The sequence below is a fragment of the Alternaria hordeiaustralica genome (genome assembly GCF_023758085.1).
Source record: "Alternaria hordeiaustralica strain BMP 2776 chromosome Unknown scaffold_36, whole genome shotgun sequence".
Taxonomy (NCBI): domain Eukaryota; kingdom Fungi; phylum Ascomycota; class Dothideomycetes; order Pleosporales; family Pleosporaceae; genus Alternaria; species Alternaria hordeiaustralica.
Genome location: NW_026056808.1, coordinates 59,443 through 86,685, shown reverse-complemented (window position 1 = coordinate 86,685; position 27,243 = coordinate 59,443). Strand labels below are relative to the sequence as shown.

At 52.5% G+C, this 27,243-nt stretch overlaps 10 protein-coding genes across 10 annotated transcripts; 5 read left to right on the top strand and 5 right to left on the bottom strand.

Annotated features, from left to right (window-relative positions):
- Positions 1-313: 313 nt before the first annotated feature.
- Positions 314-3,812, bottom strand: J4E84_010093 (uncharacterized protein; the record flags this gene model as incomplete). The annotated part of the gene is made up of 3 exons (XM_049392651.1): positions 314-3,604; positions 3,661-3,729; positions 3,780-3,812. 3 exons carry the CDS (start codon positions 3,810-3,812, stop codon positions 314-316), a joined length of 3,393 nt encoding a protein of 1,130 aa, XP_049239599.1.
- Positions 3,813-4,147: 335 nt separating this feature from the next.
- Positions 4,148-4,952, bottom strand: J4E84_010092 (uncharacterized protein; the record flags this gene model as incomplete). Its single annotated transcript, XM_049392650.1, has 5 exons — positions 4,148-4,345; positions 4,398-4,443; positions 4,491-4,532; positions 4,582-4,708; positions 4,766-4,952. 5 exons carry the CDS (start codon positions 4,950-4,952, stop codon positions 4,148-4,150), a joined length of 600 nt encoding a protein of 199 aa, XP_049239598.1.
- A 340-nt stretch (positions 4,953-5,292) lies between these two features.
- On the top strand, positions 5,293-7,662 carry J4E84_010091 (uncharacterized protein; the record flags this gene model as incomplete). The annotated part of the gene is made up of 2 exons (XM_049392649.1): positions 5,293-5,316; positions 5,482-7,662. The coding sequence occupies 2 exons, from the start codon at positions 5,293-5,295 to the stop codon at positions 7,660-7,662; spliced, it is 2,205 nt and encodes a 734-aa protein (XP_049239597.1).
- Positions 7,663-9,090: 1,428 nt separating this feature from the next.
- Positions 9,091-9,315, bottom strand: J4E84_010090 (uncharacterized protein; the record flags this gene model as incomplete). Its single annotated transcript, XM_049392648.1, has 1 exon — positions 9,091-9,315. One exon carries the CDS (start codon positions 9,313-9,315, stop codon positions 9,091-9,093), a length of 225 nt encoding a protein of 74 aa, XP_049239596.1.
- A 2,858-nt stretch (positions 9,316-12,173) lies between these two features.
- J4E84_010089 (uncharacterized protein) lies at positions 12,174-13,963 on the bottom strand (the record flags this gene model as incomplete). Its single annotated transcript, XM_049392647.1, has 2 exons — positions 12,174-12,245; positions 12,299-13,963. The coding sequence occupies 2 exons, from the start codon at positions 13,961-13,963 to the stop codon at positions 12,174-12,176; spliced, it is 1,737 nt and encodes a 578-aa protein (XP_049239595.1).
- A 744-nt stretch (positions 13,964-14,707) lies between these two features.
- Positions 14,708-17,726, top strand: J4E84_010088 (uncharacterized protein; the record flags this gene model as incomplete). The annotated part of the gene is made up of 5 exons (XM_049392646.1): positions 14,708-15,448; positions 15,502-15,962; positions 16,490-16,517; positions 16,568-17,594; positions 17,683-17,726. The coding sequence occupies 5 exons, from the start codon at positions 14,708-14,710 to the stop codon at positions 17,724-17,726; spliced, it is 2,301 nt and encodes a 766-aa protein (XP_049239594.1).
- Positions 17,727-18,302: 576 nt separating this feature from the next.
- J4E84_010087 (uncharacterized protein) lies at positions 18,303-18,736 on the top strand (the record flags this gene model as incomplete). The annotated part of the gene is made up of 2 exons (XM_049392645.1): positions 18,303-18,556; positions 18,613-18,736. 2 exons carry the CDS (start codon positions 18,303-18,305, stop codon positions 18,734-18,736), a joined length of 378 nt encoding a protein of 125 aa, XP_049239593.1.
- Positions 18,737-20,028: 1,292 nt separating this feature from the next.
- J4E84_010086 (uncharacterized protein) lies at positions 20,029-21,068 on the bottom strand (the record flags this gene model as incomplete). The annotated part of the gene is made up of 2 exons (XM_049392644.1): positions 20,029-20,968; positions 21,016-21,068. The coding sequence occupies 2 exons, from the start codon at positions 21,066-21,068 to the stop codon at positions 20,029-20,031; spliced, it is 993 nt and encodes a 330-aa protein (XP_049239592.1).
- Positions 21,069-24,149: 3,081 nt separating this feature from the next.
- J4E84_010085 (uncharacterized protein) lies at positions 24,150-25,458 on the top strand (the record flags this gene model as incomplete). Its single annotated transcript, XM_049392643.1, has 3 exons — positions 24,150-24,184; positions 24,234-25,191; positions 25,246-25,458. 3 exons carry the CDS (start codon positions 24,150-24,152, stop codon positions 25,456-25,458), a joined length of 1,206 nt encoding a protein of 401 aa, XP_049239591.1.
- A 270-nt stretch (positions 25,459-25,728) lies between these two features.
- On the top strand, positions 25,729-26,971 carry J4E84_010084 (uncharacterized protein; the record flags this gene model as incomplete). Its single annotated transcript, XM_049392642.1, has 3 exons — positions 25,729-25,787; positions 25,835-26,759; positions 26,813-26,971. 3 exons carry the CDS (start codon positions 25,729-25,731, stop codon positions 26,969-26,971), a joined length of 1,143 nt encoding a protein of 380 aa, XP_049239590.1.
- Between the last annotated feature and the right edge of the window lie 272 nt (positions 26,972-27,243).

Genomic DNA, 27,243 nt, shown 5'->3' with positions numbered 1-27,243 from the left:
TGAAGGAGATTCGATATACGTCGTGGAGTATAGAGACCATGGTTGAGCGCGAGTAAAAGATCTTTATACTGGCTACAATACAGTCACAGTCGTCAGTCTTCAATGAGTCGAAGTATTGATATGACTACAATGGTAGTCACAGTCGTCACCCTTCCATGTGTCGATGCACGTTCGTGACTACAATGTAGTCACAGAAGTCGCAATTTAATGAGTCGAGGCGTTGTCGACATCACAGTCACCTATCACTCACACGATGTTACTCACAGAATCCATTGAATAACTCCCCGCTTCACCATGCAATCGCCTACATCACCTACTTCTTCTTCGAGCCCCTCCCGCCTCTCGCACTCTTTTTCTTCCCCTTCGCGATATCGGCGCCGCGGCGACCACCAGCAATCATGACCCGCACCTTGCTAACAGGCACGACACCTACTACCTCCGTCTCTTTCCATCCGCGTATCATCTCAATCTCTTTGGGCCAAATACGCTCTACATCCTGACTGGTCTTGTCTAGCGCCTTGACATCCTTCCCGGCGTGGTCCCAGATGGCAAGAACCTCTTTCACTGCTTTACCGCGCTTGGTAGAGCCGGGCTGAATCTTGGCTTTGTACTTGTAGGTGGAGAGGGCTGACCAGGGTGCGCATACGGGTATGGCAGTGAGGAGTTCGTCGTTGGGTAGGGGGCGGCCTGTGAACGCGTCGAGGTTCTGCAGGTTTGTCTTGAGGACTTCGTCGCCTTCGTCGTCTTCTTCGGCGTTCTCTAGTGCGCGTAGGCGGGCTTCTTCGGCTGCTTTGCCTGCAGCTTGGGCACGGAGATGCTGGTCCCGACGCCGTTGCTTGTCAGCTTGTGCTTGCTCTTCTTTCTGACGCTTCTCTTGAGCAGCCGCCTCGGCAGCCTGCTGCCCGGATTTGGAACCCAGTAGACGCATTGCTAATTCACGGTCTTCTTCGTCTTGTGCGGCGTACTTTGCGGCCTGTTTCTTTGCTTTCGCGCGCTTGCCTCGAGGTAGTGGAGCGTTCTTTGGCTTGGAGTTTTGCGTCGTTACTGTGCCGGGTGCTTTGGGCGGACTCTTTGCGCTACCGTCTTCTGCCGATGAGTTGTCGTCTTCATCAGCATCATCAGCTGCAGGCTTTGCGTCAGATGGGACTTGAGGCAAGTCTTGTAGCTGGCCCTTCCTTGCAAGGCGGCGTTCTCTTGCAGACAACTGTCGCTTCCCAGTGGACTTTGGCGCCCGCTCAGTATCTGCTACAGAGCCTGCGTCTTCTTGAGGCTCTTCGTTCAGAGCGGAACCATTTCTACCACCAGACATGGCGTACTCGTCATCATCCTTAGCAGCTACCGGCTCATCTTCATCGTCGGAGTCGTCCTTAGCGCCTGCTGTTCTGGACTGGAGAGGATTGCTCCTTGGTGCCGCAGCCTCTGATTCCGCGTCGCTCTCTTCAGTCTGCTCCATCTTGGCATCGGGGAAGTCGTCTTCTGAATCTGAATCGATCTTGGCGTCTGGGAAGTCCTCATCGTCATCGCTGTTGTCGGTCTTTGACGCCTCTGCTGTCTTCGATTCGTCTGCAGGTTCATTGTCCATCTCCGCGGCAGAGACCGCAGTGTCCTGCAAACGATGTTTGTGGTGATTGGCCTTACTTGAATCGCTAATCTCAAACATGACAGCAAGACCAACGACCAGCTGAGCAGGTGGTAGGAATTCCTTCTTGCCCTTGACATTGAACATGCCAGCCGGAAGAAACTCCCCGGTCTGGCCCGTTTTGCTGATTTGATCGCTGCGAACCCACCAAGCTGACATTACTGCCTTTGAATCCCACGCCTCGGATGAACAGATACAGAGGTTGCCTGCTTGCGAGAGTGTCGAGGGAGGAATGGGAGCGTCAGGCGTATCGGGCTTGTTTTTGATGATCATCGGCATCGCTCCTTTGATGTCGGCATGAACGTATACGTCTCCCTTGCGTAGGAAACGTCGGTAGATAATCTCGTTCTGCTGGGCATCTTTACCTCCAAGGACCAAATAGCCATCCGAGGAAATGAAGTATATGAATTTCTCAAACCACTGCTGCTTGCGCACTGGTCGCAACACCTCCTTCTCTTGCTTCAACCCCTTCTTCAGGTCCTCGTTCACCTTCTTTTCGTGGCTCTTCAACGCCTTGGTGGATGCTTGCAGTGTGCGGTCTTCTTTGTCAGCGGCGGTCTTCTTTTGGTCAAAGTACTCGGTTGAGTTCGCCCAAGCGGTCAAAGCGAGGTCGATGTCGATGGCCAATTGAGGCCGAGCGGATACGGCTGGGGCAGGGGCTTTCTTCTTAGGGGCCTCGTCTTCATCGTCGGTGTCTTCGCTGACAGAACTTGTCTCATTGCCCTCATCTTCTTCGTCTCCTCCCTCTTCCCAGTTGGTCTCATCCAGCAGTAACGTGACCGTATTCTCATGCAGCTTTAGTGGTAGCTTGATGAGCTGTGCGACTGCGTTTCCAGAGTTCTGTTCACGCTCGATCAAACGCGCGATATCAACCCAGTCCATGCCTTGTCTGATCAATCCATTGACGGCTTCGGTAGCTTCTGTAACACGATGTACATTTGCCAATATCGCTTCTGCTTTGCGGAAGTTGAGGTTTTGCACTTGCTGCAATCCACCAATTCGGTCTTCATGCTCTTTGCGCGCCTTTTCCAGCTTCTTCTTGGCCTGTTGTTCGCGCTCGGTCAACTTTGATTCCAGCTTCTGTCCTTCTATCGAGGAAAAGAACTCATCCACCGCTTTGTTGAATCCGTCAAATTCTAGGAAGGTATAGTCCGAGTTCTCGAATTGCGCTGGACGGAAAGGATGGAAGTCGTCATAGAGGACTCTCGATTTCTCGGAGGCTTCGTCATCGGCCGGAGGTGCGGAGGGGTTTGGCTTGGCGAGGATGAAGCCCTTGATCTGGTCTGGTGTTGTGATCTCGTCCGTGATCTTTCTTGCGTTCTGGAGCACCACGACAAGCTTTTCCAGAAGAGCATCGTCAGCGAGTACCTCCTCCGGCTTGAGGGTTGAATCGAAATTCGCGATGTGCAGCGCATGGTCTACCAGCAGAGGGGGGCACTCCGTGATTGAAACGGCGAGTGCCTTCCTCAACGAATCCTTTCCTGCCTTTTTCGCTTTCTTCCCTGTCGCCGCAGGCTGATCTTGTTGTTTATCGACCGCCTTCTGCAGCCCCTGGCGCACTCGATCCTTGGTAAGCTCCGGGGCGCCACCATAGTTCTGTCGCAGGGTGAGGTTGTATTTCAGACCGACCCTGAGCCTTTCGTGTTCCTCGCCTTCGTCTACATTGCGTAGTAGCGACAAGACATTCAGATCCGCGTCTGTCAGGACAATATTGCCGCCAGCGTAGAACTCCAAGTACAGCCTGTACAGTCCATCGGAGAATTGAAACTCGAGGATGCGGTCGGTGCCGATCTGGGTGATGGATGTGATTCGCCTGGTCTTCAGGTATTTGCGCAGCTTTGCGACAAAGGCAGAAGGCGCAGCGGCTGTGGTTCGCGCATATTCGGTAAGGTGGCAGCGGAAGCCGGAATCGATGAGGAGCTGTTCGCGGTGGTCGGGCTTGTGGAATTTGATGAGAAAGATTCGCTGTGTTTGTCAGCACATGACTCCAGGGGGTGTTGTGTCAAGCTGTCCAAGCATACCGAGCTCAAATCATAGACATTCGTGACTCGCAGTGAGGTGAGTTTTGCGGAGAGCTCGTGGGCTATGACCTATTCACTGTTAGCTGGATGTTTACATTGGGAAACTGTGAAGTGCTCACCTTGACGTCCAAGCTGGAAAACCTCTGCTTCATGGTTGTGTTGTGTGAAGAGTCTGTGGTTAGTGGGGTCGGCGATTGATGGTGGGCTGCGGCGATGACGAAGGTGTGCGAGTAGCGCGATTGCAAGGGTCATGGGAAAATGGAAATGGTTCCTGGCCCGGACGCTAACTAATAACCCTCTTAACTTTGCATAGTAGAATTCACACTCTGGCCGAGGTGTCAGTAGAAGCTGGATATAGTCATCGGGTCTTTATCTGTGCGGTGCGCTACCTACTCTACATGCGCCACGGTCCGGCCATACCAGTCACAATGCCACACGCATTTTATCCCAAACTCCGACAACGCCATGCCCAGCAAACAGAATGTGCCTAAAGACCTTGCCGTATCCTCTCAGCCAGCTGGCGCTTACCAAACTCCCAAGCGTTCAAGAAACCTTGTTCCGAGAGGTCGATGTTCTTCATCGAGGTCATGTCTTGCGCCGGGGGCTTGCTGACACGCGAGGCAACAATGACGGGGTCGGTTTCGAGGATGATGCCGTCGTCCACGAGCTCGTCTACGGCGAGGGACTATGAAGGTTAGTTGAAGCAAGATATGGGAGTCGTGGCTGCTGTTACGTACCACGAGGTCATAGTTCTCAATCACGGTGCGCTTGTCGACCGAGTTCCTGCAACGTGTTAGATGAGTTGACGAAGCAGTCCGAGGTAGACGTACTTAAGGAGGATGTTGAGAGAGTCTCTTAACGCAAGGACAACGCTGGACATGTGTTAGCTCCAGTCAGCACTCCGCCATGCCACGACCGTACCTGTATAGCAAGACTTCGTTCTCGTCCGCGCTTCCAACCACGTAGAGCATGACGTCCGACTCCATCTTGAAGACAATGACCTTGCCGTCATATAATATAATGTCCGTCGTCTGCTTGGCCGTCTTCTCTGTGCAACGTGTCAGACGAACAGGCCGGTAGCTTTACAACCACGTGATCTACCCACCCAGCAGTCCCTTCTCAAAGGCCTTCTGGTCCTTCACCGTCTTGTACGCGATCTGGCCGGGGTAGTCATTCTGGTGGCCGGCTGGCGGGTGCGGGTTCGAGTAGTACTTGGTGAGGATGCGGGAGCCGTCGTCGATGGCGAGGACCAGGATCGCCTGGACGCTGAAGAGAGAAAGCGGGCGCGACATGGCGGAGGAGGTGTGGACTGTATCGTGTAGACGTCAATGGGTCGGCGCTGTTGTGGACGCGGTGGGGGTTTTGGGAGACAGCACAGGTGTCTGCTTGCGGAGAAGCGGCCAATCACGGAGGTCGTGGGCCTGGGCCTAGCGCGTCGTCTGAACTTTTGAGATGATGCGACTGACGACTGCAGTGGGCGCATCCCAACCATTGAAGCCGCCATACCGCAACTATGCACAGAATATCGCGAACTTCACTCGCGTCTCTCGTGTGTCCATCAGCGCCATTCCTTGCGCCTCGTCTTCTCCGCACCGCTGTACCCGCTGCAGCGGCATCAGTGCAGTGCCCGCCATGCCCACACTTGCAGAGGGCGACGTATGCGACCGCAAAGACAACCAAGACGGCAAAGAAAAAGAAAAGCCTAATCAGGAAAATTGACCACAAACAAGGGAAGTTGGGGACCAGACCCCCCGCTCTATCTGAGGAAGAACAAGAGGTAAGACTCGTCACAACCTGCGGAGGCTGCGCTCACAACACCAGCAACTCCGCCTGGTCAGGAAATTCCGACAAGCCTGCGACCTCCGAGATGTCCAGCATGTCATGGACTGCTACCCCACACTGCTCGCAGCAGGCCTCTTCACTGCCTACGACACCCGGCGCATCACCCAAGTCCTGCACGTTCGCCTACGAAACGAAAACACTCCAGCCAAGCGAGACGAAATCTTCCCTTTCGTCCAGCAGGTAGTGAGCGATCTACGCAGAGGAAAGCTCGAGCCCCATCCCTACGCCTACGTCCACCTGTTCGGCATCTACAAGGACTGCAAGCGCTTCGGTGAGGGGTATACCCTCTGGCAGTGGCTGGTCGAACAGGGCGAGCAGCACGTGTCGCAGGCTGCTTATGGTGCAGCCATCGAGCTCATGGCATATGGACGACTTATGAGCCTTCCAGACATGGAGAATCTCTACTCCGAAGGACTCAAGCGCTTCCCTGGCACCTTTGCCGAATACCATCTCTCTCCCGACGCCATCGTCCCCGACCGAACCCGACTCACTACAATCTCCGGCATTCCTACCATTCTCCTTCAAGGTATACTCACGGCACGTATGCTGGCGCGTGATTGGAAGAATGCCTATCTGGCCTTGGACACTGCACTGCGCATATACCCCACACAGACCCCGCCACGCTACTTTGAACTCTTCATGACGGAGAGGCCTATATCCGAGGGCTACACAGCCTTCATGATAGCCTGCCGAGCTGGCATCGCCATGAGGCCGACACATGTTACCGCCCTCATCACAAAGCTGCGAGCTGCGATGAAAGCCTCGCAATCCATGGCCGATCGACTCATGCTAGTTCGCGCCATCGCAAATGCGATATATGGGCACCTAGAAGCCGGAGGAAGTATTGAAAGTATCCACGTGGGTTCTCTTTTCCGCGCCTTCGAACAGATCTTGCCAGAACCCATCCCGGGCGAAGACTACACCGGAGAAGCTGCGAAGATGCGTGACACCCTTGTTGCCACAGCGCATCAGATGCTGTCTGAGCTGATACAAGCTGGCATGCCACCCAGCCTTCAGCCATTCGAGGCTCTAATCTCCATCTCGGGCAAACTGCGCGTCCCAAGTTTACTGGAAACTACTCTTCAAGACATGGCAGCGGCTGGTCTCAGATTTGGACTGATTGGGAAAAGAACAGCCTTGACGACGGCTGGCTTGCTCAAAGACAAGAACATGGTCAAGGAGTACTGGTCGAACATTGTGTTGACAGCCGAAGCGGACAGTGCACAGATCTCGTTTGAGGACTGGATTACCTTCACCAAAGCTTGCAGAAGAGCTGGCCTCGGCGACTTCTTCCGAAGCCAGATCTTGAAGTTGCCGTATGCCATCAGCGACAGCACCGAGCGCTATCTCATCCAGCAGATCGAGATGCCCGAGACCCCATCAGGACTCCACGAAGTATACCAATACACGAGCATGGAAGATCTAACTGCAGAGCTGGACGCACTTAAGGCTCAGATGAAGAACATCGAAGCTGTCATCATGTCCGGCCAACCACTCGATCTCAGCAACTCCCCATTGTACATGCATTTGGATCCCGAACATCCTTCTCTAAGCAATGCGGAGGATCTGCGGGCAGTATACGACGAGTTCACCCTTGACCCGCACCAGCCACCTCTACCGCCACCCGCACCCGATTCACCAGAGCAGCTCCCAACGAGCACCACCGGCATACCTCTAGATGAACTCCGATTTCAGAACTGGGTCAGCATCCACGAGATGATGGACTCAGCCTCAGAATACGAATCCGACCTCAAATACGCCGTCGACTCTGCCATCAAAGCTGGAACCCCATTGCAAGGTACCCCGGAACTCCTGCGTCTTCGCAAAGACCCCAGTCCAAAGCGTTCACAAGCTGGACTGAGCCTGAAAATCAAAGAGCTGAGAGCGAGTCGCCCGGAAGATGTGAGTATCTTTAGAAGAGTCGTATCAGAGACGCCTGAAGGCGTTACTATTTCTAAGCACTTTGCCAAGAATGAGGAGCCGATTGTAGAGGGTGAGAAGGGGGCGCCGAGGATTAGGAAGTATGCTGGGCTTCAGTCGTATCACGATGCTCCTTCCAATTTTCTACGGAGGGCGAAACGCAAGGACGACAATAGTATCGAGGCAGTGGAGGATGCACTTACAGCTGAGATGGCACAGGCTTCCCCGCGAGACAATTGAAGTCGGACTATGAGAGGCGAGTAGTTACCTGCAGCTCGAAATATGGCCTTTGCATTCATCTATGTATAAAATACCATGTACAGATACCGAGCAAGACTATTGCAATCTTTTACGTTTCCAAGATAAAAGGATCAATCCGTTGACTACTACACCAATCCACGATATAGCATTCCAACACGCCGAGTAAAGTGCCGAATGCCTTCACATCCACACTACCCTTCGTTTCACCATGCCGTCCATCCATCCCTCACCCCACAAATGATTCACCCACCTATAGATTCCCGATACAGTCACTTCCACCAACGTCCACAAAACCCTGTCATCTTACTTCTCCTCCATCCTTTATCCAACACCCAACGCCCACGCCTAGAATCTCAGGTAAGCTCATCTCACCTCACTCACGTTTGCCTCGGGCCACGCACAGGACATGGCCCGAGCAGAACACCAACCGACCGTGCGATGGGTAGTAAGCAGTTTCCCTCAAATACAAGTACCGCTACGCCTGACTGGGAGGCTAATGTGTGAGTCACGGGTGCTGACGAGACGGGGTTGGATGGGTGGGTGATGACGTTGGAGTGGGATGGAGGATTTAGGAATAGGATTAGGGTTAGATTTAGTGTGAGATTCAAGGAAGATGGTGTCGCGGTAGTTGGGTTACAGGGTGTGGAGGTAATTCGCGTAGTGTGGGGGTAGTGTGAGGTTATGATGTGGGGTAGTAGGATATTGTGATGTCGAATGTAAGATGTCATGACAAGTATGATGTCGTCGCGTAGGGTGCCGGATACAAGCTGAGTTTGGGTATGGAATTCAGGGTTGGATGCTTGTTGCGGAAGAGATGTGCTCGACTGTTTCGGGAGTGGGGACTAGTGAAGTTTGTTGGAGAGACTGGGGGGTCGTGGTATGGGAGTGGGAAGGGGTTGATGACGTTGTCTGGGGGATGCTTTATGTTGTGTACAAGCTTGATAGTTTGTGGTGACGTAGAGCGATGGGTATATCGTTTTGCGTGTAACGACACGTTGCGTTTTACATGAAATTGAAAGTGTTCAATAATGTCATTCGAGGAATAAGAACGCGTTGCAAACGAATGTGAAGTTGGGTATATAATTGATTGATGCATATCTCATTACCGAATAGTCAAAGCTAGCCAGCCTCGCGGCTACGTAGCCGTCTGCACAGGAACCCACATCTAAACCCTCCTCCGGGAAAAAGTGCCAAAATATAGCATAGTATTGCAAAAGCAAACGGGGGATAAGAAGCAAAACAAAGAGTGGTGAAGAATACTGTGAAACCAAGGATAAGGACACGCAGCGATCAACGCGCAAAAGAGCCATGGCAATGTACAACCCCAAGCATCCAACGCCACATCAAGTACCCAAACCAAGCCCGCTAAGTGCAAAGAAGTAAGAAGATGGAGAAAAGCGAGGCGCTCTAGTTCGAGCCCGAGCTACCCCTCCGGCTGTCGGCTGGTGTGCTGGGGAAGCTGAAGTCGACGGGCGATGGCGGTGGCGCGGGGGTCTCGTTGACCTCCATGGAGCGCGAGCTCAGGCTGGAAGATGCCTTGAACGCTGCGCTGACATCGTGACCGAGAGTCGAGTTTGTGAAGATGGAGAGGCGCTGGCGGGGGTTGAACGCGGAGGCTGATGAGGCGGGCATCTTGGTGATTGTTTGTGTGGTTTTGTAAAGTTGAAGGATGGTTCGTGTGTGGAGATCGATGTACTCGGTACGTAGACGACGATGAGTCGTATAGGGAGTAGCAAGGAAGACTGGCGGGTAAAATGGAGGGTGTCCGGAACAGTCGATTAAATAGTTCGCAACGGAAGCCGAAAAGCTGGTACGGGCCGGAAGTATTGATGCGCTGGTGCAATGCAGGGTAAGAACTGCAAGTTTCGCTCGGGGGAAGGCGCAAAAGATATGTGATGTGCTGTCTCGGGCTGTGACAACAACTAAAACTTCGGGGGGCTGACTCGGTAACGGAGACTGGGGTGTGAGCCTAAGGAAGGGTGAGTCAGATTTAATATATCAGGGTAGAATGTGCTGAGGGCGAGGGGCTGTTTGCGACAGGGCTGATGTGTGGTTTGTGCGTTGGCCATGCAGGGCTACCAGATTTGGCGGAGCCCCGGACTTGAGGTGCTCGGGTATGGGGAAGAGTGTTGCGTAGGGGGCTGGGCTTACTTTTCGGTGGGTGCGTGTCACTGAGCGAGGCGTGTTACACAAGTTCGGTGTTGTAGAAGGCTCGTGTGTGAGGAATGCTTTGGTGGTGTGTTTGAAGAAAGCAAAGAGGTTTGACGTAGATGTGGTTTTTGAGTATCAAGTAGTATTGGGCTTTGGGCTGAGTTGTACTTTGCGATGTGTTGGAGAGGGCGATACCGCGCCGAAGGGGGTAGCTCTCTTATACAAGACGGAGTACAAGACCAAAGTACTGATACGATCGCTATTCACCGCCGAAAAGACAAACCCTGACTCGCATCATTAGCCAGGGTAGTAACGGAATCTCGGAAGGGCCATACGTTTTGAGCTAAAAGCAAAAGTATAATCAGCAATCAAATGCGGCGGCAACACGGGGAAGCGGACGGTTGCAACTCCTTGCTTTGCAACCATCGTTGCACCTGGCGCGCAGAGTCCACCCCACGCCCTGATCCTGCTCCAGGGTCGCAGAATCAAGGCTGTTCTGGGGCGTCCTGTCATCATCGACGCGTCTGAGACGATGTTCTCGAAGCGAGGATGTGACAAACAAGGCGCACAAGCCCCCAGGCCCTTCCGCAGCCTCCTACGCATTCCTCGACGGCATCAGGAGCTTGCTGGGTAGAAAAAAGATGCCTATCGCTCTATCGTAGACGGCCCGAACCAGCAAACCAATACCTTGCGATACACGGCGGCGGTCCGCGGGTAGGAGCCGACAAGCGCATGACGTGGGCAGGCAAGACACCACAGTGTCCTTTGGGCGGCTGTCGCAAGCAAGGCATCATCAAAACCGGACCGAACAAGTCAATTCTCTGACCGCTTGTCCGATATGCAAGTGTATGCACATCCCACGCGAGGGCTTGCGGCAGAGCAAGATGGGGTAAGTGGAGCTTCCGGGCTGCATTCCCCGGATACCAGCAGGCTGGGATTCGCCCACTCGAAAAGGAAGACGAGGCGTCTGGAACTTTGTCTCTCCACCTTTGATCAGCGGGATGCGCATTACTGCTTGATTGCTTGATGCCCATCCAGGCACAGCCTTTCGCATTCGCAACGGCTTTTTCTACCGCTTATCATCGACTCATGCTCCCTGTGAGTCGGATGCACCCAGATAGGCAAGCCGTTTTGGGTTGCGACGCGGAAAATAACATCTGCAATGCAACGGCTGCCCGGCTGGAATGAAGCTTCGAGAACGCTGTTGGAAGAACGCTCGAGCCGACAGGTGTCACGACCAAGGCGTCACTGACGTTTGTGCTATCGTGCCGCCCCTTTTCTACCGGTCGAAATTGCGGCAGAAGAGTGACATCTCAGATCTCAGACCTCTCTCCGTCCTGCGTTGGCCGCCCTGCGCAAGGCTAATCCACGTTGTTCTCGCCAAAGGTCCAAGGAATCGCTGATCGAAGACTGATCGAACAGGTTTGGCGCCGCAAAAACTCGTGTCAGCGCCAGTCGCGTTGCGATCTCGATGCGCGACGCGTCCTCTGCAAACAGTTTTCTCTCCGCATCATCCGAACCATGACTCCATGTTGTCGTTGAATATATCGACATTATTACCGGGCGACTATTCCTGGCGTGAACTTTCTTTGCTTCTTCGTGTCTAGCAATAGCCCGAGCCAAGCTCGCCTGTCATGGCATCATACCTAGGTATTGTCGAGACGCCGAATAGGAAGCCATGGAAGCCGCGGGTTAGACGCGAGCTAACGCGACCTCAACGTCGTTTCATCGTTGGTAATACGACGTAGCCATTGCTCTTTGGCAACATCCGACATGTTTCGTCCAAGCCTTATCCTCGCCGCCCGCTTTCCCCGGACTGGTGCATAGCCTGATCTGGGGAAATTGATCCTCGTCCTTGCCTTAGCCCTGGGCGGAACAAACTTCCCCCCGCTATACTGCGCAACGTTGCCAACCGGGACCACGGACAACAAGTCGTACGATGGCGCGCCGCGTCGCGCATACGTAAATTCGTGTCGCATCCGAAAGCGGGTTGTGCCATTAGCGAGATGGGGGTTTTGAGATGTCGCTGTGGTCCCCCGATCTTCTGCAGCTTCCCGACGATATTCCGCGCGTTATCTGACCGACTGTTGAAGGGCTTTCACCGCAACTTGATCGACGACGCGAGGGAAAAAAGTTGAGAGGAAGTGGGGTAGGTCGTAGTCGATGTGTAAAGAGAGGGAAATGAGGCTTCGCGTCTCTAGGCGTACCTTCCTTGGGTGGGTTCTGGTAGTCGACTTGCTACATCTGGCAACTGCACGTAACTGCTTCATTCGCTGGTTCATCACCTCGCATTCCACCGACTTTGATGTTGGAAATCCATCAGTTTGCTGCCTGATCGCTCAGGTGTCGTCGTCGGTCGTTTCATCATCAACCATGACAACGTCTTCTCGGTAATCTCGCTTCATCCAGACCTGTGGAAATGTCAGTACTCGGTATCGGCTAGTACAGAGGGGTCAACACTTACACTGTGATCCTCTACAGGCGTGTCTGAGAACATCCCTTTGGCAACCTCGTAACCGGGAAGCGCGTCGAATGATCGGGCACGTCGCTTATGGGCTACCTCTGACCTTGCGCGAGGTCTCTTCCTTCGACCTTCCGATTGCTTCTGGTCTCCCCTGTCCTCCTTGGCTGTGCCGTATGCGCTGTCATTGCTGTCGTTGGGCGCCACCCAAGGAACATCCCCGTCGATCTTCCTCCGCTTGCTTGAGTACGCTTTGGAGGACTGAACTTCCCAAGTGTCGACATTTTCGTCTATCTTCTTCCGTTTGCTTGAGTCTCCCCTTGTGGAATGACTCTCCCAAGGATCGACGTTCACTTTCGATGTCGCGAATTTGAACTCAGAAGGCTGCATGATTTCTGGGCCCTCAGGCATCTGCAGCCACTCCTTCACCACTTCGTGATCACGAGTATCGCTCATATATCCAGTGTCTTCTGGATCCGGACCTTCACCCGCCACTGAAAGGAAGCCAGACTCCTGGTCCCATGAGTTGCAGTCGTGGACCCCTGCTTCTTTCGCCTCAAGTCGGGCTTTCTTCAGCCATTCTTCCCCTACCGTCAAGTAGTAACGGAGATGTCCCCCCGTTTTCAGGAAGGCTGCACCGAATCTCTGTTCTGCATCCGCTCTACTCAAGTGTGGGTTGCTCGAGCAGAAATTATCCAGCTTTTCATCAAACGTCTTGTAGTGCTGTTCGAACTTTTCTTTCCTCTCCCAATAACTCTTCTCACATCGCTCGAGCTTCTTGATGGCCTGCTCAATCCTATCCCACTCTTCTTTGGAACTTTTGACATACGGATCTTGGTGGGGAAGTGCTTCTCCGGTCTCTTGTTCGATTCTGACTTCTTGCACTTCATGGACTGTCCGACCATCAGCATCGACATCATTTCCTGGTTCAGCCATACCCTGCACCTCTTGCGGGTCTTCGAAGTGGATAGCAGAATAACTCGTTATGATGGATGGCGAGCCACCCCTGTCTTCCACTGGCGGGTCCAACGATACATCATGGTTGTCAGCAGTGATGTTGATGGACTGGGTCTCGGCTTGCTGATCAAGACAGCCATGATCGATAACAATGCTACAGACGTCGGCTTGCGAAGCCTCTACAGGCTGGGTACGGATGGGAGAGTTGCCGCTTTCGATTCTTTGGGCGGCGCCTGGCGAATTGTTCGACTGAACATTGTTCACTTCTGGTATATTACTGTCTTGCTGTATCAGGGCTTGTCCGTGCTCCTGTATCTGGTTCACCACTTCTTCCTGGACGATATCATGCCCATGCTGCTCTGATATGATAGGATCACCCTTCTCCTTTGGCAAAAGAAACGTATCCTGGAGCTCCATCACGACTTCAGCAAATAAGCAAAGATTCTTATCGCGTTCCTTCGTAAGCGATTTGACCAATCTTTGCATCTCTCGTTTGGTCTTCATAGCTGCGTCGCGCTCGCGCGAGAAGACCTTCAGGCAACGTTGCTGGGCTTTCGTTTCTCCGCTGCCACTCAGATGTTGCATCCGATGATTCATCCTCTCGATAGCCGCCTCTTTGCATTGGATTGTCGACCGGGCGTCTTTTTCGTTTAACTCCACCATCGCGATATCCGCTTTGATCGAATCCGACTTGGACCGGAGCTTCAGCATTGTTTCGTATTTGCTTCTTCCAGACTGGACGGAGGTGATCAGAAGCTGTGTAGGCAATGACGACATGTCGATTTTAGATAAGATTGACTGTCCTCCAGCGACATCACCGGTACGTCCATTATCGCGGGGAATGTGGCCTTCGCAGTGACGGAGGAGAGGAATATAGCCCGCTACCGCCCTGTACAGGCTTATCGCGGTCTTTAAAACACCCTGAGTGGTAGACATGTCCAGAAGTTTGTGGTATAATGTAAGCCGGATGTCGAGTAAAAGCGTCAATCGTCAGATTACGAAAGCCGCCACGTTTGGATGTCTTATTCTCGACGAGTTTGATATTAAGGCGAGAAAGTTGTTGTAGGACAGACGATTACGGAGAGAGTGCGCAGATTCGACTACGCAAAATACTTTATAGGCTAGGTGAGCGTGGAATGTGCGCGGTGTCCCTCCGCCGCCCTATTCACTATGCAACGCCAAGAATTCGCTCACAGGTAAGCTGTTGCCATCTCCGAGAGCGAAACGATACCACACGACCGAAGTAGCTCCAGCGATACCCCCTAGTACATGAACACAGCGGGCTAACTGTTTGCCATATCAGCGCAGAATCCTACACTGCGGAAGTCCAATATCCAGCGCCGACCAATCTAAGCGCTCGCTACTTCAGGCGGCTCTACCAGCGGCGTATACCCTCTCTCAGAACTTTGTCACGACGCCTGCTCCACAATCGCGCATCGACAGTCAAGCGCGCCAATGATGTTATCTGCACGAGAAGTCTCTGGGCCTGAACAAACCGGCGGGCCCCGGCGGAGAGAATCCCAGGAAACACGATGGAACAATCACGCCCCTGTCGACAAGGATAATTACAAGAGGGGCACAATTGTGAACTTCCCTCATGTGGTCCTTTGCGAAGCGAATGACCCCAATGCTGTCCAGACGCAGTTTGGCTGGTTTTGTTTCAAGACGAGATACGGTATCGTCATCGACAACACCACCGAACTTGAGGTCCTAAAGCTCGGCACTTCCGGAGGACGCGGACCATTATCGAAGCCCATACAAGTCCGCGTGGATTGCTTCGGTCTCAAGAAAGCAGAAGATGCAGAATACTACTGCTGGGACGAAGAGCTGGGCAGTAAGGTCGCGTGCACCCCAGAAAAAGGCGTCTATGACATAGAAGTAGGTTGCCCATACCAACCCAAGACGGGCGCCTTTGGAAATGTCTTAGACGTTATTCCCCTCCCACATGACTCCCGTATCGAAGTGTGCGGAGAGATTAGGGAAGACGTCCTCAACGCGATTCTTAAGAAGCGCAATCGAAGGCTTCTACAGAAACAAAGCAGGAGCACCCCCAAAGACATGTGGATTGAGGAGTTGGAGGCACGTCTGGACAAAGACAAGCATGCTCAGCAAGATGCAGATGACAAGGCCCGCCCAGAGCAGATGAAGCAAGATCAGCAGTCCAGTCAAAATCGCCAACAGAGTGCTCAACTCCAGGTATGTCTTCGAGTATTAGGTAGTTCTCGAGATCAAAGCTAACAATGTTCTAGGACCAAGGTCTGCAAGGACGAAGTGTTCATGGAGTCTCTCGGCGCCGAGCTCCTGACAGTGACACTACAATGAGGACAGCCCCTACCAAGTGCGCAAAGACCGATATCAGCATGCTCACACCCACCCCCGCGATTCGAGACAGCAGCCAGGCCGAAGCGATCAACGGCCGGCGCAACAGTTCGCGATGGCGCGGCCCGTCTTACCAGCTTCCGCCTGACCGCGTTAACGGAGCTCGACGCTTTACAGGACCTGGTAGCAACGACGGTAGCAACCGCCCCCCGCAAAATGCTCCACGACAACCACGCCGAGGCAACTCACGCCCTAGTCGACGGTCCTCTGGGAGCCATGGTAACATCATTGAGGACCAGGCGCGAGCCAATGGACGTCCAGAGCCGGCCCCAGGCAACGATGATCGAAGCACCGAGACCCGGCGTAAGCGCAACAGTGGTACTGATGGTCGGTATGGTAATGATACTTAGAGAGCACGGATAAGGCCTACAGACTGTGTTGGTTTTCCTAGTCTCGAGCAACACAAAGGTCGAAAGAAAGCGGGATTTTTTCCTTATACCAAACTGGTATTCCTGGCTCTGGAGCTCTGAGAGATTCCATGCGATACCCATCCAAGGCGTATATACCCATCAAATTCATGTCTACACGATCGCTAACCTGAGTTAAGTGTACTACCCGCTGATCTAATTTGACTCTAGTCCTCGGTGTCCTTCAAGCCACTGCACTGCCATCTGCTCAACATGCTCCTGCAGCTACTAACCTGATAAGGTCTAGCGCTCTCTGCGGCTCTCCGCAGTTCATTGGTCAGAACTGTCACTCAATCAAGCCACAGACGTCTGCACAGCCCACGCAGTCAGCAACACGTTGGCGCGCGCATCTTCCCCGCCTTGATTCAATATGCTGTATTAATTCCTTATCGCGATCACCACAAACCTCACATAGTCCACAGGGCCTCCCAAGGCTTGATCGTACGCCGAGTCTACTTGATCTGCTGCATGGTGCCTTGGTAGGTGATACAGGTGATTGCCGTATACATGGCACGTACTAACATGTTAGGTCGAGGCGCAAGGCAGCCGTGGAGCGGACATGTCTTCCGCAGCCAACCCGGCGTTTGACGACTACCAATACCAGCCACTAGACCGTGCGACACAGCAAATCCGACTTGTCACGCTTCTGGATCCGCTGGTAAATGACGATGCTATACGTCTCGACATTGAAGTCTTCGAAATCTCGGAAGCACCGCCATACACAGCATTGTCCTACGTTTGGGGTCCACCACCGTCGTATAACGACATCTACATCGCGGACGGACGGCTTAGAATCCGCGAAAACCTGTTCAAATTTCTCACTGAGTTCCGAAAATGCCGCGACAAGACGCCTTCGGATCGCTACATGTGGATTCACCAGCTGTGCATTGATCAGTCGAGTACTGTTGAGCGCAACCACCAAGTTCAGATGATGAGCGACATATACAGCAAAGCTACGTCAGTCGTTGCTTGGTTGGGCGACGGCTCTGAGAAACCCAATTCACATACCAAATGGCTCGCCGAGGGCGGATACGACAAGTTCGAAAACACGTACGATGCTGCATGTGTATGGAGGGATACAGCAGAAATAGCGGCATTTACTTATGTCCTCCACAACAAGTACTTTAGGCGACTTTGGATTGTACAAGAGTTCATCCTAGCGAAACAGATCAGGATCCTAGTGAAAGACATGTGGCTGGTGGATGGCACACGGAGACCGGAGTGTCATTCTGAAACCTTCTATGACTATATTCGCCAAAACGTACCTGCAAGCGTATATAGGATTATGTGCAATAGTTCTTTGCGGAGAACCGGCGGATTCATACATCTCGGTATATTTGACGCACTGGACAGGTATGTGGTGGGGAATGAATGCGCAGACCCACGCGACAACGTCTACGGTTTACTCGGGCTGGTAGATCATGACCAACGCGTCACAGTCGATTATGAGAAGTCGATTGATCAACTCTTCATGGACGTCGCTCTAGCCGCACTTCGAAATGAATGTCTCGAGGGATTAGCGGCAGAATCACCCAAGAATAGAGCTTTCACGCTGTGTTGGCAAGCTGCTCTTGGGATGGATATTACGTGGGCCCAGAAGAGAAACTTTTCTTTTCAATTTTATAAACTATGTCAAAGTTATAGACTGGGACGCTTTCGTGGTCATGCTTGTCCGATCACCGCAATAGGCCTTGAAGAGGCCGCAATGACTGGTTGTGAGGTAGATCAGTTTTGGTTTGACTTCCAAGGGACAAGACATTTCATTTACTGTACAGATAAAATAACGACGCTAGCAGATGAGACGGAACGGCTGTTGCTAGAGGACTGGGAAAAGTATGTTCCTCGAGATCATGCAGATGAGACGTCGTGACTGTGCGTGTACGGTCATCTTGCAAGAGCAAGTCGGGCACATTATTGACAGGTCATCGACGGTTCATGATGGCCTACAATTCTATTTGTGTTCTGGTCAAGAGCTGGGTAGTACGACATCCGCAAGTGAGTGTCAGCTCTACGCATCAACATGCCAGCGACATTGCCTCTCTTGCCATAACTTAACATAGAATTCCATTGTGCAATTTTGGAGCGGTGTGCTTGCACTATGATAACAATGTTCGGCTGGCCGCCTTTATTTCACTATAGTCAAAGCGGTTACATAATGTCTTCTGCCACTTCCCTCCTCATGATGCAACCTGTTGACCGCCGCCTACTAAAGAGCAACATCGATATACAGCGACCCAGCAACCCACAACAACGCAGCAATATCAATGGACATGTCTCAACGACCCAACATCGAGCTTTCCGGCATCCTGCACCAACGCACAGGCGTCCCCGCCGATCACATCGACCCCAACCACCCCTACTTCCCCCACGACGACGAAGCCCAGCTGCCCCCACGCCCATTCTACGCACGGCACTCACTTTTCACCAAGAAGAGATTCATCATCCCCACCTGCACGACACTAATCGTAGCCCTACTCATCGCCGCCCTACTCGGCGGCATCAAAATTGGTCTGTCCAGGTGTCCCCACGAACCACCTCCGGTCTACCAAACAACTACTCTTACATCCACACCAGTCCACACAACGCAAGATCCAACGACTATAACAACAACGGTACGTACGACGCCTACGAAGACGGTCCCGTTCGAGGCGCCGGTTCGACAGACGCCGGTGAAGCCTGTGGAAAGTATTTGCAGTGAGAAGGGTAGTTGGCCATCTGTAGAGGAGTGCAGAGGTAATTGCTTCGCAGATGGGAAGTTCGAGCGGGCGATGTGTGTACCATGGACGGGAGGATTTACGTGTAGGCTCTGTTCGTCTGCGCATGCGTAGGCTTTGGAGTTTAATTGAAGAAGCAGCAGATTTGACGCCGTGGTAGTAATGCTGGATATATAGCTGTGAATCGAACATTCTTTCAACATCATAATCTCTAATATCGGTAGCACGAATAACGACTCAAACGTCTCATATGTAGCAATCTACACTTCGGTGATGTCAGTACACATGCTGCAGTGTTCTCAGCACGGCTATCGGTGTCTTGCTTTCTTTGTGATGTAGTTTGGCATTGTGTAGCTACAATCTTTGGGCGTGTGCACTATGCAACTCATCGCTGGCTCAGCGTACCCTTCGCAAGACCAGCATCTGTACTTCCCTGATCACAACTATCGTACCACAGAACCACATTACTAGCTCAAACCCGCAAACCAAGGGTCTTTTCAGTCGTATCATGTCCAGCATGCATAGCCACGACGAAAAGATCAGCCTTCCAGGGACCGAAGGCTTCGCCCATCCATCAACACCGTCAACAAGAGACTCTTGGGAGGATGCTAGCAATAGTGGCTCTGATAAAGAACGAGCTCCGCGCTTTCCAACCCCAACGATACCCGCAACACAAGCAAAAGCCCCAACGTCTTTCCCCAAGCACCTCCCATACCGCCTCCCACCGCCGCCTCCATGGAAACGTCTGTGGCTTAGCAGTACCTTTCGCATCGCTATGGCCTTATCCTGTTTCCTCATCATCTTAGCTGGTGCAGCCACAGGCGCAGCCTTCCTCATCATCTTCCTTCAGAAGGGGAGCTTTCACCCAAATGATGGTGCTAGTATAGTGCGCTCTACAAGAACGATACAGGTTACTGTGACTACCGTCATTAGCGAACAGATGAAAGAGACTGGGACAGCAATTATGACGACGATGCAGACAACACACGCTCCGGTGACTACTGGAGTTGGTGGAATCGATAAAGAGATGGGACCTGTGACGACGACGATGATCTAGAAGGAGTGGAAGTGGGTTGTCATAAGAGGGTCACTAGAAGGACTTAGCCTGTGGGCACGTTGTGTCGATGGAGATTACGGAATACAATACAGTAGACACCAATTTGCTCAGCGCTGTGATTTAGAACCATGTGATTACGATATAAAAACTACTCTACTGACTATGTTTGGCTTTGTAACTATCGTATACACCCCATCATGATGCCCTGAAGCCCCACACTCACCCATCGCGAGGCGGAAATCGTGAATCCCAGTGCTGTCCGTATGTTCCAGAGAGATATCTAAGACGCCTCTCAAAGCCTTCAACTGTGAAACTAGCATTCTCTGGTGTGATCACGTACCTCCAAGGTCCTTCGTGCATGACCGAGAAGGTGTCACCGCTATCGTTCCTGACCTGTGAAGCGGAATAAGCCGGATTGACGACGACATGGATGTGGAGGCCGAGCTTGTGAAGGCGTTTGAGCAGCTCGAAGAAAACACGCAGAACGCGTCGCACTTGACGGAGAGTTTGAGCCTTTGTACCGTGACCCGTCTCGATGATGATGAAGATCTTGGCGCCTTTGCTGAGTTTACACAGTTCCTCCAGGCGAGCGTGAACAGCCTCACGGTCTTCCAAATGATGCTCTGTCAGTACCAAACTCAACCTTCGCATTTTGCAAGCAAGATCGAGGCCACCGCGCTCGTCGGCTGCGTAGTGCTTAAAGACCCTGCCCAGTAGCTCGTGTCGAGCGCGAAAGTCGAAACGGGCGTCTTGCGTTATCAGCTCACTTATGATGTCCATGTGCAGTCCGATACCAGTGTAGTCTTCTTCGAAAGCGTGTCGTAGAGTCGAGAGGCCGTTGACAACAGAGATCTTGCCATCTTTGCTGGAGAGGAAAGTGATGGAGCTTTCGGTCAAAAGATGCCGAGCAATGATGTCGCGTAGTTCCTGCGGCAGCCGGTCATGGACAGCTTCGCAAAAAGGGCGACAGATGGCCTTGGCCTGAGCCTCTACCTGATCGGTGAAGCTGGTCCGTGCCAGGCGTAGCTCTCCTCCAGCCTTCCTCGACGCTTGCTTCTCTTGGATGAGCTTCGCTTTGGGGTTCGCTTTCTTCATCTTGTCAAGTTTGGCCGCCTTGTCATGGAAAGCCTCGCTAAGCCCGGCAATCGAGTTGAGGGTCCTCGCAGTTGTCAGTCTTGTGCACGTAGTGAGCAGGATCAAGCGTACCTTTCTGCCTCAATACGCCAATTGCCGGAGCTCACTACGTTGATGGTGGTCATAACGGCGATTTGTATGGAGGTGTCTGTGTAAGCCTTGCTCGTGGATGTGATAAGAGGGAAGGATCAGTGGATGTTCGTGGTGATGCACACAAAGTCGCGATATGTTCAGTAAGCGACGCGAAGAGGTTCTCGGCGGCGGCTTAACGCGACAGAGGTGATAGCTGCGGTTGCAATGAAGCGCGACGAAGTTTGGTGGTTGTTGTTGATTGCGCACTAGATAGCGCAAACGGACGCCGGGGCAGTCACGGCCCGGTCACCACGTGGATGACGCGTGACGAGAGATACGGTCCAGCCAAGCATAACAGCAACAGCGCGCATTACAATCTGTAAGCCTTCACTGGTGATGGCCTCCGATGTATGTCAGCTGGGAGCCAAAGGCTAGTAAAGGGTTGGGCACTCACCGCCAAGCCATACCTGTGACGTTCACAGGCATGCAGTTTGTTTCCTGCTCCAACGTATCCATCTCTTCTAGACGATACTGAAATTCGTCCACCAAGCCGCGGTAATCTCCAAAACCAGCAACGCTGGCACCGACAACGTAGCCAGCCTTTCTCAACCGGCACAGACACTCAATCATGGGGGCAGTACCCTCCAAGAGGAGAGCATCTTGACCATCATCGGGCATCGCCGAGGTATCCAAATACTCAAGAAGAATGAGTATCGATGCACCGGTTCGCAACTGAAACAGTAGCTCGAGATCTAGAATTTGTTCTTCCCAGCTTCGAGGAGAATACATCCGATAGAGTATACTACCAGGAGGGTCTTTCTTCGGGTCGAACGCTAGAAAATCTGGAGATACGACGATACAGATCTTCGTAATCAGCTTATAACGCGGGGAGTGTATACAAGGGGCGTCTTCGTTAAGGAATCGCCTCAGATCCACTCTGAGGCGCCACTGTACATTGAAAGTGTTTGTGCGGTACCAGACAGCCATCGTTCTCGCCAGCATGGTTTTTCCGACATACTCGACGTTCCAGTAATGCGCGGCTGGTTGATGGTCTCCATAAGCATATATGGGCTCGCAAGTTCCACCCGCTTCGACGCCCCTGCGACTGTGGCCTATGAGGCGTTCGATTATCATGTCACAAAGCTCTGGGGGCAGCGAAATGAGGATCTTTTGGCACATGTACCTGCAAGACGCTTGTCCATAGCTATCGAAGGTTTTCATCTTTTTCATGGCTCTTCCGACGGCCTCATTTTGTCCATAGCTATTAAAGGTTTTCATCTCTTCCATGGCTCTTCTGGTCGCCTCATTTTCTCCAGAGGTAAATCGCGATTTGATACGCTGACGGGCCCTGGTAGTTTGCGTCAATGCTAATCCGGATGGACGAGGATTGTCTGGACTTACGCAACAGCCTGTTGATACAGCTTCAACACTTCTTTGGCAGTTGTTTCTTGACGCATGGTCCTATCTTTCCTTGGTGATGATTTTTTGGAGTGCGAAAAGATAGCACGCAAGGACGATTTGGCATCATGTGGGGCTAGGCAGCAGCGCGGGTATCTAGATGGCGTCTTGGCACTGTAGCACGCATCCGCGGGGCGTAGATGTCATCCCATTTAGATCATGACAGTTGCAGCGTGAAGTAGTAGGTGGTGTGCGTCTCCTATTCATTGTCAACCGAGAGCCTACCGCCATGTTTAACCGGACACTTACAGCCATACCAGGTTTGAGCCATGCCCAGTGGTAAAGCAACTTCGCGTATCATTGGTCGACTTTTCCGAAACCGAGTCATAGAGTGAGCCGTTGTTCGGCCATGTTGATGATAGCATGATGCCAGTGGAAAGGCCGTATCCAGCAGCCGCCAAACGTGACAGTAAGTCAGCTATAGTGGCGGTAACCTCACGCAATACCTTTTTTTCGTGATATGCATACCGATCTGGTGTCCTTGCGAGTATGGTGTAGTTATGGGGTACAATGACATAGACATGGATGGAAGCGCCTTCCTTCAACAAGAACAGGTGCTCCAGTCGTTCTAGCATACGTGTGCGGGATGCGGAGTCCCTCACCACCCCGCCTCCAGATGGCTGCATGTGAGTCCCCACGTCTCTGAGGTCGAAGGCGATACTGATCTTTGTGACAAGCAGCTGGCGGGTTGTGTCCAAGGGCGCTGGTTGTGACGAAAGGAAGCGTTCGAGATAACCCAGATCCTGTCCAAAGTGAAAACGAACCAAGCGATACCAGACTTCGAGTATCTCTTTCGAGGTCGCGTCGCCAACTTTCTCGGCTTGCCAGTAGCGAGGGCCCGATTTGGAGGAAGTTGGCTCGCTTGTCGGCAATGCAGCAACGTCGCGTACTACTGAAGACAGGATATACTCGTAGATCATGTCTCTAAGTTCCCTTGGTAGTGTCGCAATTACGTTGTCGCAGAGTTCCCGACATGCAAACTCGTGGTTGGTGTCCATGGTCTTTGTGGCGGAGCGTCCGGACATTTCCATTTCGTGTTGTGAGATCCTTACAGCAGTGGCGAAGCAGCCAAGATGAATTGCAGGCGCGCTTTTCGAGGCGAAAGGAGGATAGAGCGTCAAGATTACCAAAATTACCGGTCACGATGAGAGAGCCGGGAGGCGGAAGGTCAGGGGCGCAGAGCGGGGTTATGTAGCACCTGCGCCTCGGCGCAGGCATATTCACGACAGGCTGCATGGGTACCTATTATTCTGCTTTCGTTTGTTTTGATCCACATCGAATCCATCAAAATCATGTGGCGTTCAGGCTGGCGACTGTGGTTTCACTTCATGACAGCTTGGAGACCGATGTGATGCGGAGGCTCCCTAGGAAGCTAGGTAGCGTGGAAGCTAACCAGGTTTGGGCAAACCTCACGCGTGATCACGCGCTTCTCGGCGCGTCGTTCCCCGCAGCTGTTCCAGGCCGCCTGGTTAACACACCAAGACGTCGCTCGGCTCTCCAAGGTTGCCATCGTCGATTGCCATGTGACTTCGCGTGACGTGGGGTTCAGCTAGCGGATCCCAACGCGACTCTTCGCTCCGTGCAACAAGACAGACCGCGTCGACTGAGCAGCACCTCCACAGCTTCCTCCAACACCACCACTCCGAGAGCCACACTCTCTCGCTCAAGACGCAGATATGCCGAACGCCAAGGATTTGCCGAATGAAGGGACGTAAGTGGAACCTCTCCCGAGTGTTGGAAATGTGTTGACGCATTTGTAGTCTGGAGCAACGCCTACGCCATTACCTTCGAGCGAAGCAGAACCGCACACAAGTCCTGTTGGCAGATGACAAGCGTATTCGTGACAGAATCAACGAGATTCAGGCCGAGAAAATGTTACTCGAGGACGAATGTATGTTGCTCGAGGATGAGCTAGAAAGCAATCTGAGGCAACGTCTCGAAGATCGCGAGGGCGAGCCACTTCTGCAGGAGCTGATGGCAGTGGAGCAAAGCAAATGTCGTCCGGTATGCGAAGCTATGCAGCTGAAACTACCACGCGAAATTCGCGACATGATCTATGAGCAAGTTGTCGGCCCCCCAGCCTGGCACAACGGCCAACATACTGTACCTGTGGTAGCATCGAAGGATCTCGGTATCTCGGACGCATTCAAGCTTGTCAGCAACAGCATCGGTCTGCTGGCCAGCGGCGGATATGACCACTTTGGCAAGGCCACACTTCAAGAGTTGGCGGAGTACTGGTACACAAGAAGTACATTCGACTTCGGCACAGACTTACATCTCATCAAAGCCTTCTTCAACAGTGTTGCAGTCGGTACTAGTTGCAAAGCTCTTGAGATAGTCCGCCAGTTGGAGATCACAATCGACTGCAACGACGAGTTCGAGCCGGAAACCGAGCGACTTCTGGCCCGTGATCTGGCGGATCTTACACTACGGATCCAGCCAGCACGGTTACGAATTTACCTACGCGACATCCAGGGCGTTGTGCGCTATAATGACGACCGGCTCCTGATCTTACTACACAATGTCAGGCAACTGCTTCCGGACCTTCCTGGTTGGACGATCGAATTCGTTGTGCACGTGGTCACGAATGACTGTCGATTATCGCGAGGATGGCAAGGATATGCATTCGAAGATATCATACCAGGGCATCACGTCAACCTGATGATACCTGGGAATACAGCTATGTCACTCGATGAGTGGTCGGACAAGTTCAGACGAGTAAGTGATGATCTTACTGTGGCATCACTATGCAAGCTGACTTTGGAAACGCAGCTTCGGAAAGAACTTGAACAGTACTACGACGATATACTGCACGAAGCAGACGACGAAGACGAAGAAGAGGACGAGGAATCGGAAGAAGACGGTACTGATGACGAGCGCGATGAATACATGCCTCTTGATAGAGATGAGCTTCTTGAAATCGAGAAAGAGTTGGGCGGGTGTCAGGAGGATACGGTTATATGGCGGGCCATGGTTGCCCGATGATTTGTGGGCTCCGCTATCCAATGGGTGGCAGGTCTCCATAGTCACCAAGGGAAGATTACGAGCTACCTTTACTTGAGATCAAGGGCCTCACGACTTCATCTTTTACCTTCTATCACTTGCCGACGGATGCGCTTACTAGCGGTCTCATCTTGCTCGCACTTACCCGACCACTAGTGCAGTGGCCCAATCCAGTACTTATACCGAGTTCTTCCACCAGAACTCCTTGTACTCTCAACCTACAGCTTCCATCCCTCGCGTCACCACATTGAGATGGCGCCTACTACAACACCCCCAAGCGAGAGTGAGCGCCTGCGCGCAAAGTGCCATGAGTGAGTTCAATTCACCGATGCTGAGCGATAGCTGACGTAGTCCATAGGGCGCTGAAAGGAGCGAGTGAGACCGAACTGGAGAGGGAAGCGCTGCAAGTCGAGCTGCAGGCGTTGCGAGATCGCGACCGCCTCATGGAAGCCAAGGTTTACGCCGACCACGATAAGGCGGACGATGCGTTCTTGGCACTTGCGCAGATGGAGTGCTTGGAGCTCTGCACCAAAGTTCACAACGCTTTTCCCCGCGAGATTCGGGACGCCATCTACAGCTACATCACTGGTGATAAAGACGTCTACATCGCTTGCGGTGATTACCCAGGCAGAACCTGGGATTGTCACTCTCTGGCTTCGGCGTGTTGCATCGCTGCAAACGTCAAAGCAGCTCGTTGGTGGAAGCCCGAGTACATGGGGGCGCAGATGGTACAAGAGATCGGAGAGAACTACTATCGCTCCTCTCACTTTATATTCGAATCCACTATCGCCCGCATTGTTCCGTTCCGCGCCATAGACCACCTGGACCTGGGCTTCGCACCGGTGGATTTCATTTCGAATGTGGAGATCAAGATCAACTGCCGCAACTACAAGTTTAAGCAGATTGGCCGCGAAGATAGCTACATTCCCGCGGACATACATTCAAGAGATGCAGACTTTGAATCGGGCTGGGTAACAGAACGTCACAGAGAAAGTCCAAAGCAGCTTTTGGTCGAGCTAGAGTTGCTATTCGGTTTCAGACATGGCACTGCGATCACTATCGATCTTTTATCGAAGCTTTGCGAGGACGCTACTCTACTTGAGCAGCAGGAGTGGATGGCATACACTGTCGTTCCGGTCATCTTCCCAATTCTCCAGCGACTCAAAGATGTCGGCTGTCGAGCCCGCATACTTCTCTCTGCTCAGAAGAGTATGGAAGTGAACTCATTCGCGTCTAAGTGGAACCCGAAATCCCTTGAAGCCATCACACAAGATGTCCAGGAGGTATGTTTGCATCGTCTCCGAGACAATTCTTCTCAAAAGGCTAACATTTGCAGTATGTCAAAGTTGTACAGGACCGCCTGTCCAAAGCTGAGCTTGACAAGGAGGTGAACGTTGAGTCTGACGAAGATCCGGATCCTAGTACAGCGTCAATATGGGACGCCACTGCTTTCGCTGGGGAGGAGGTCACGTCTGACAATGCCGACGAGGCATAGTTCTCGAAACTCTCGATGACAAGCTGAAGATCAAGGGGTGATCTTGTGGCGACGTGACAGGATGAGGGGCAGCAGTTCCACTGACTCCGTAAATGTCCTCTCCTGGTCTCAAATTGTTTACTTTCAGATGGCTATGTTCCAGGGAAAAGCGAATGGGAATTTTTGCGTGCAGTTTTGTTTGGGACGGTACTAGCTACTGGGGCGGACGAAAAAGCGATTGATGCGATTTCTTCACGATTTTCTTTCCTTACAAAAGCTCACACATCGGCCAT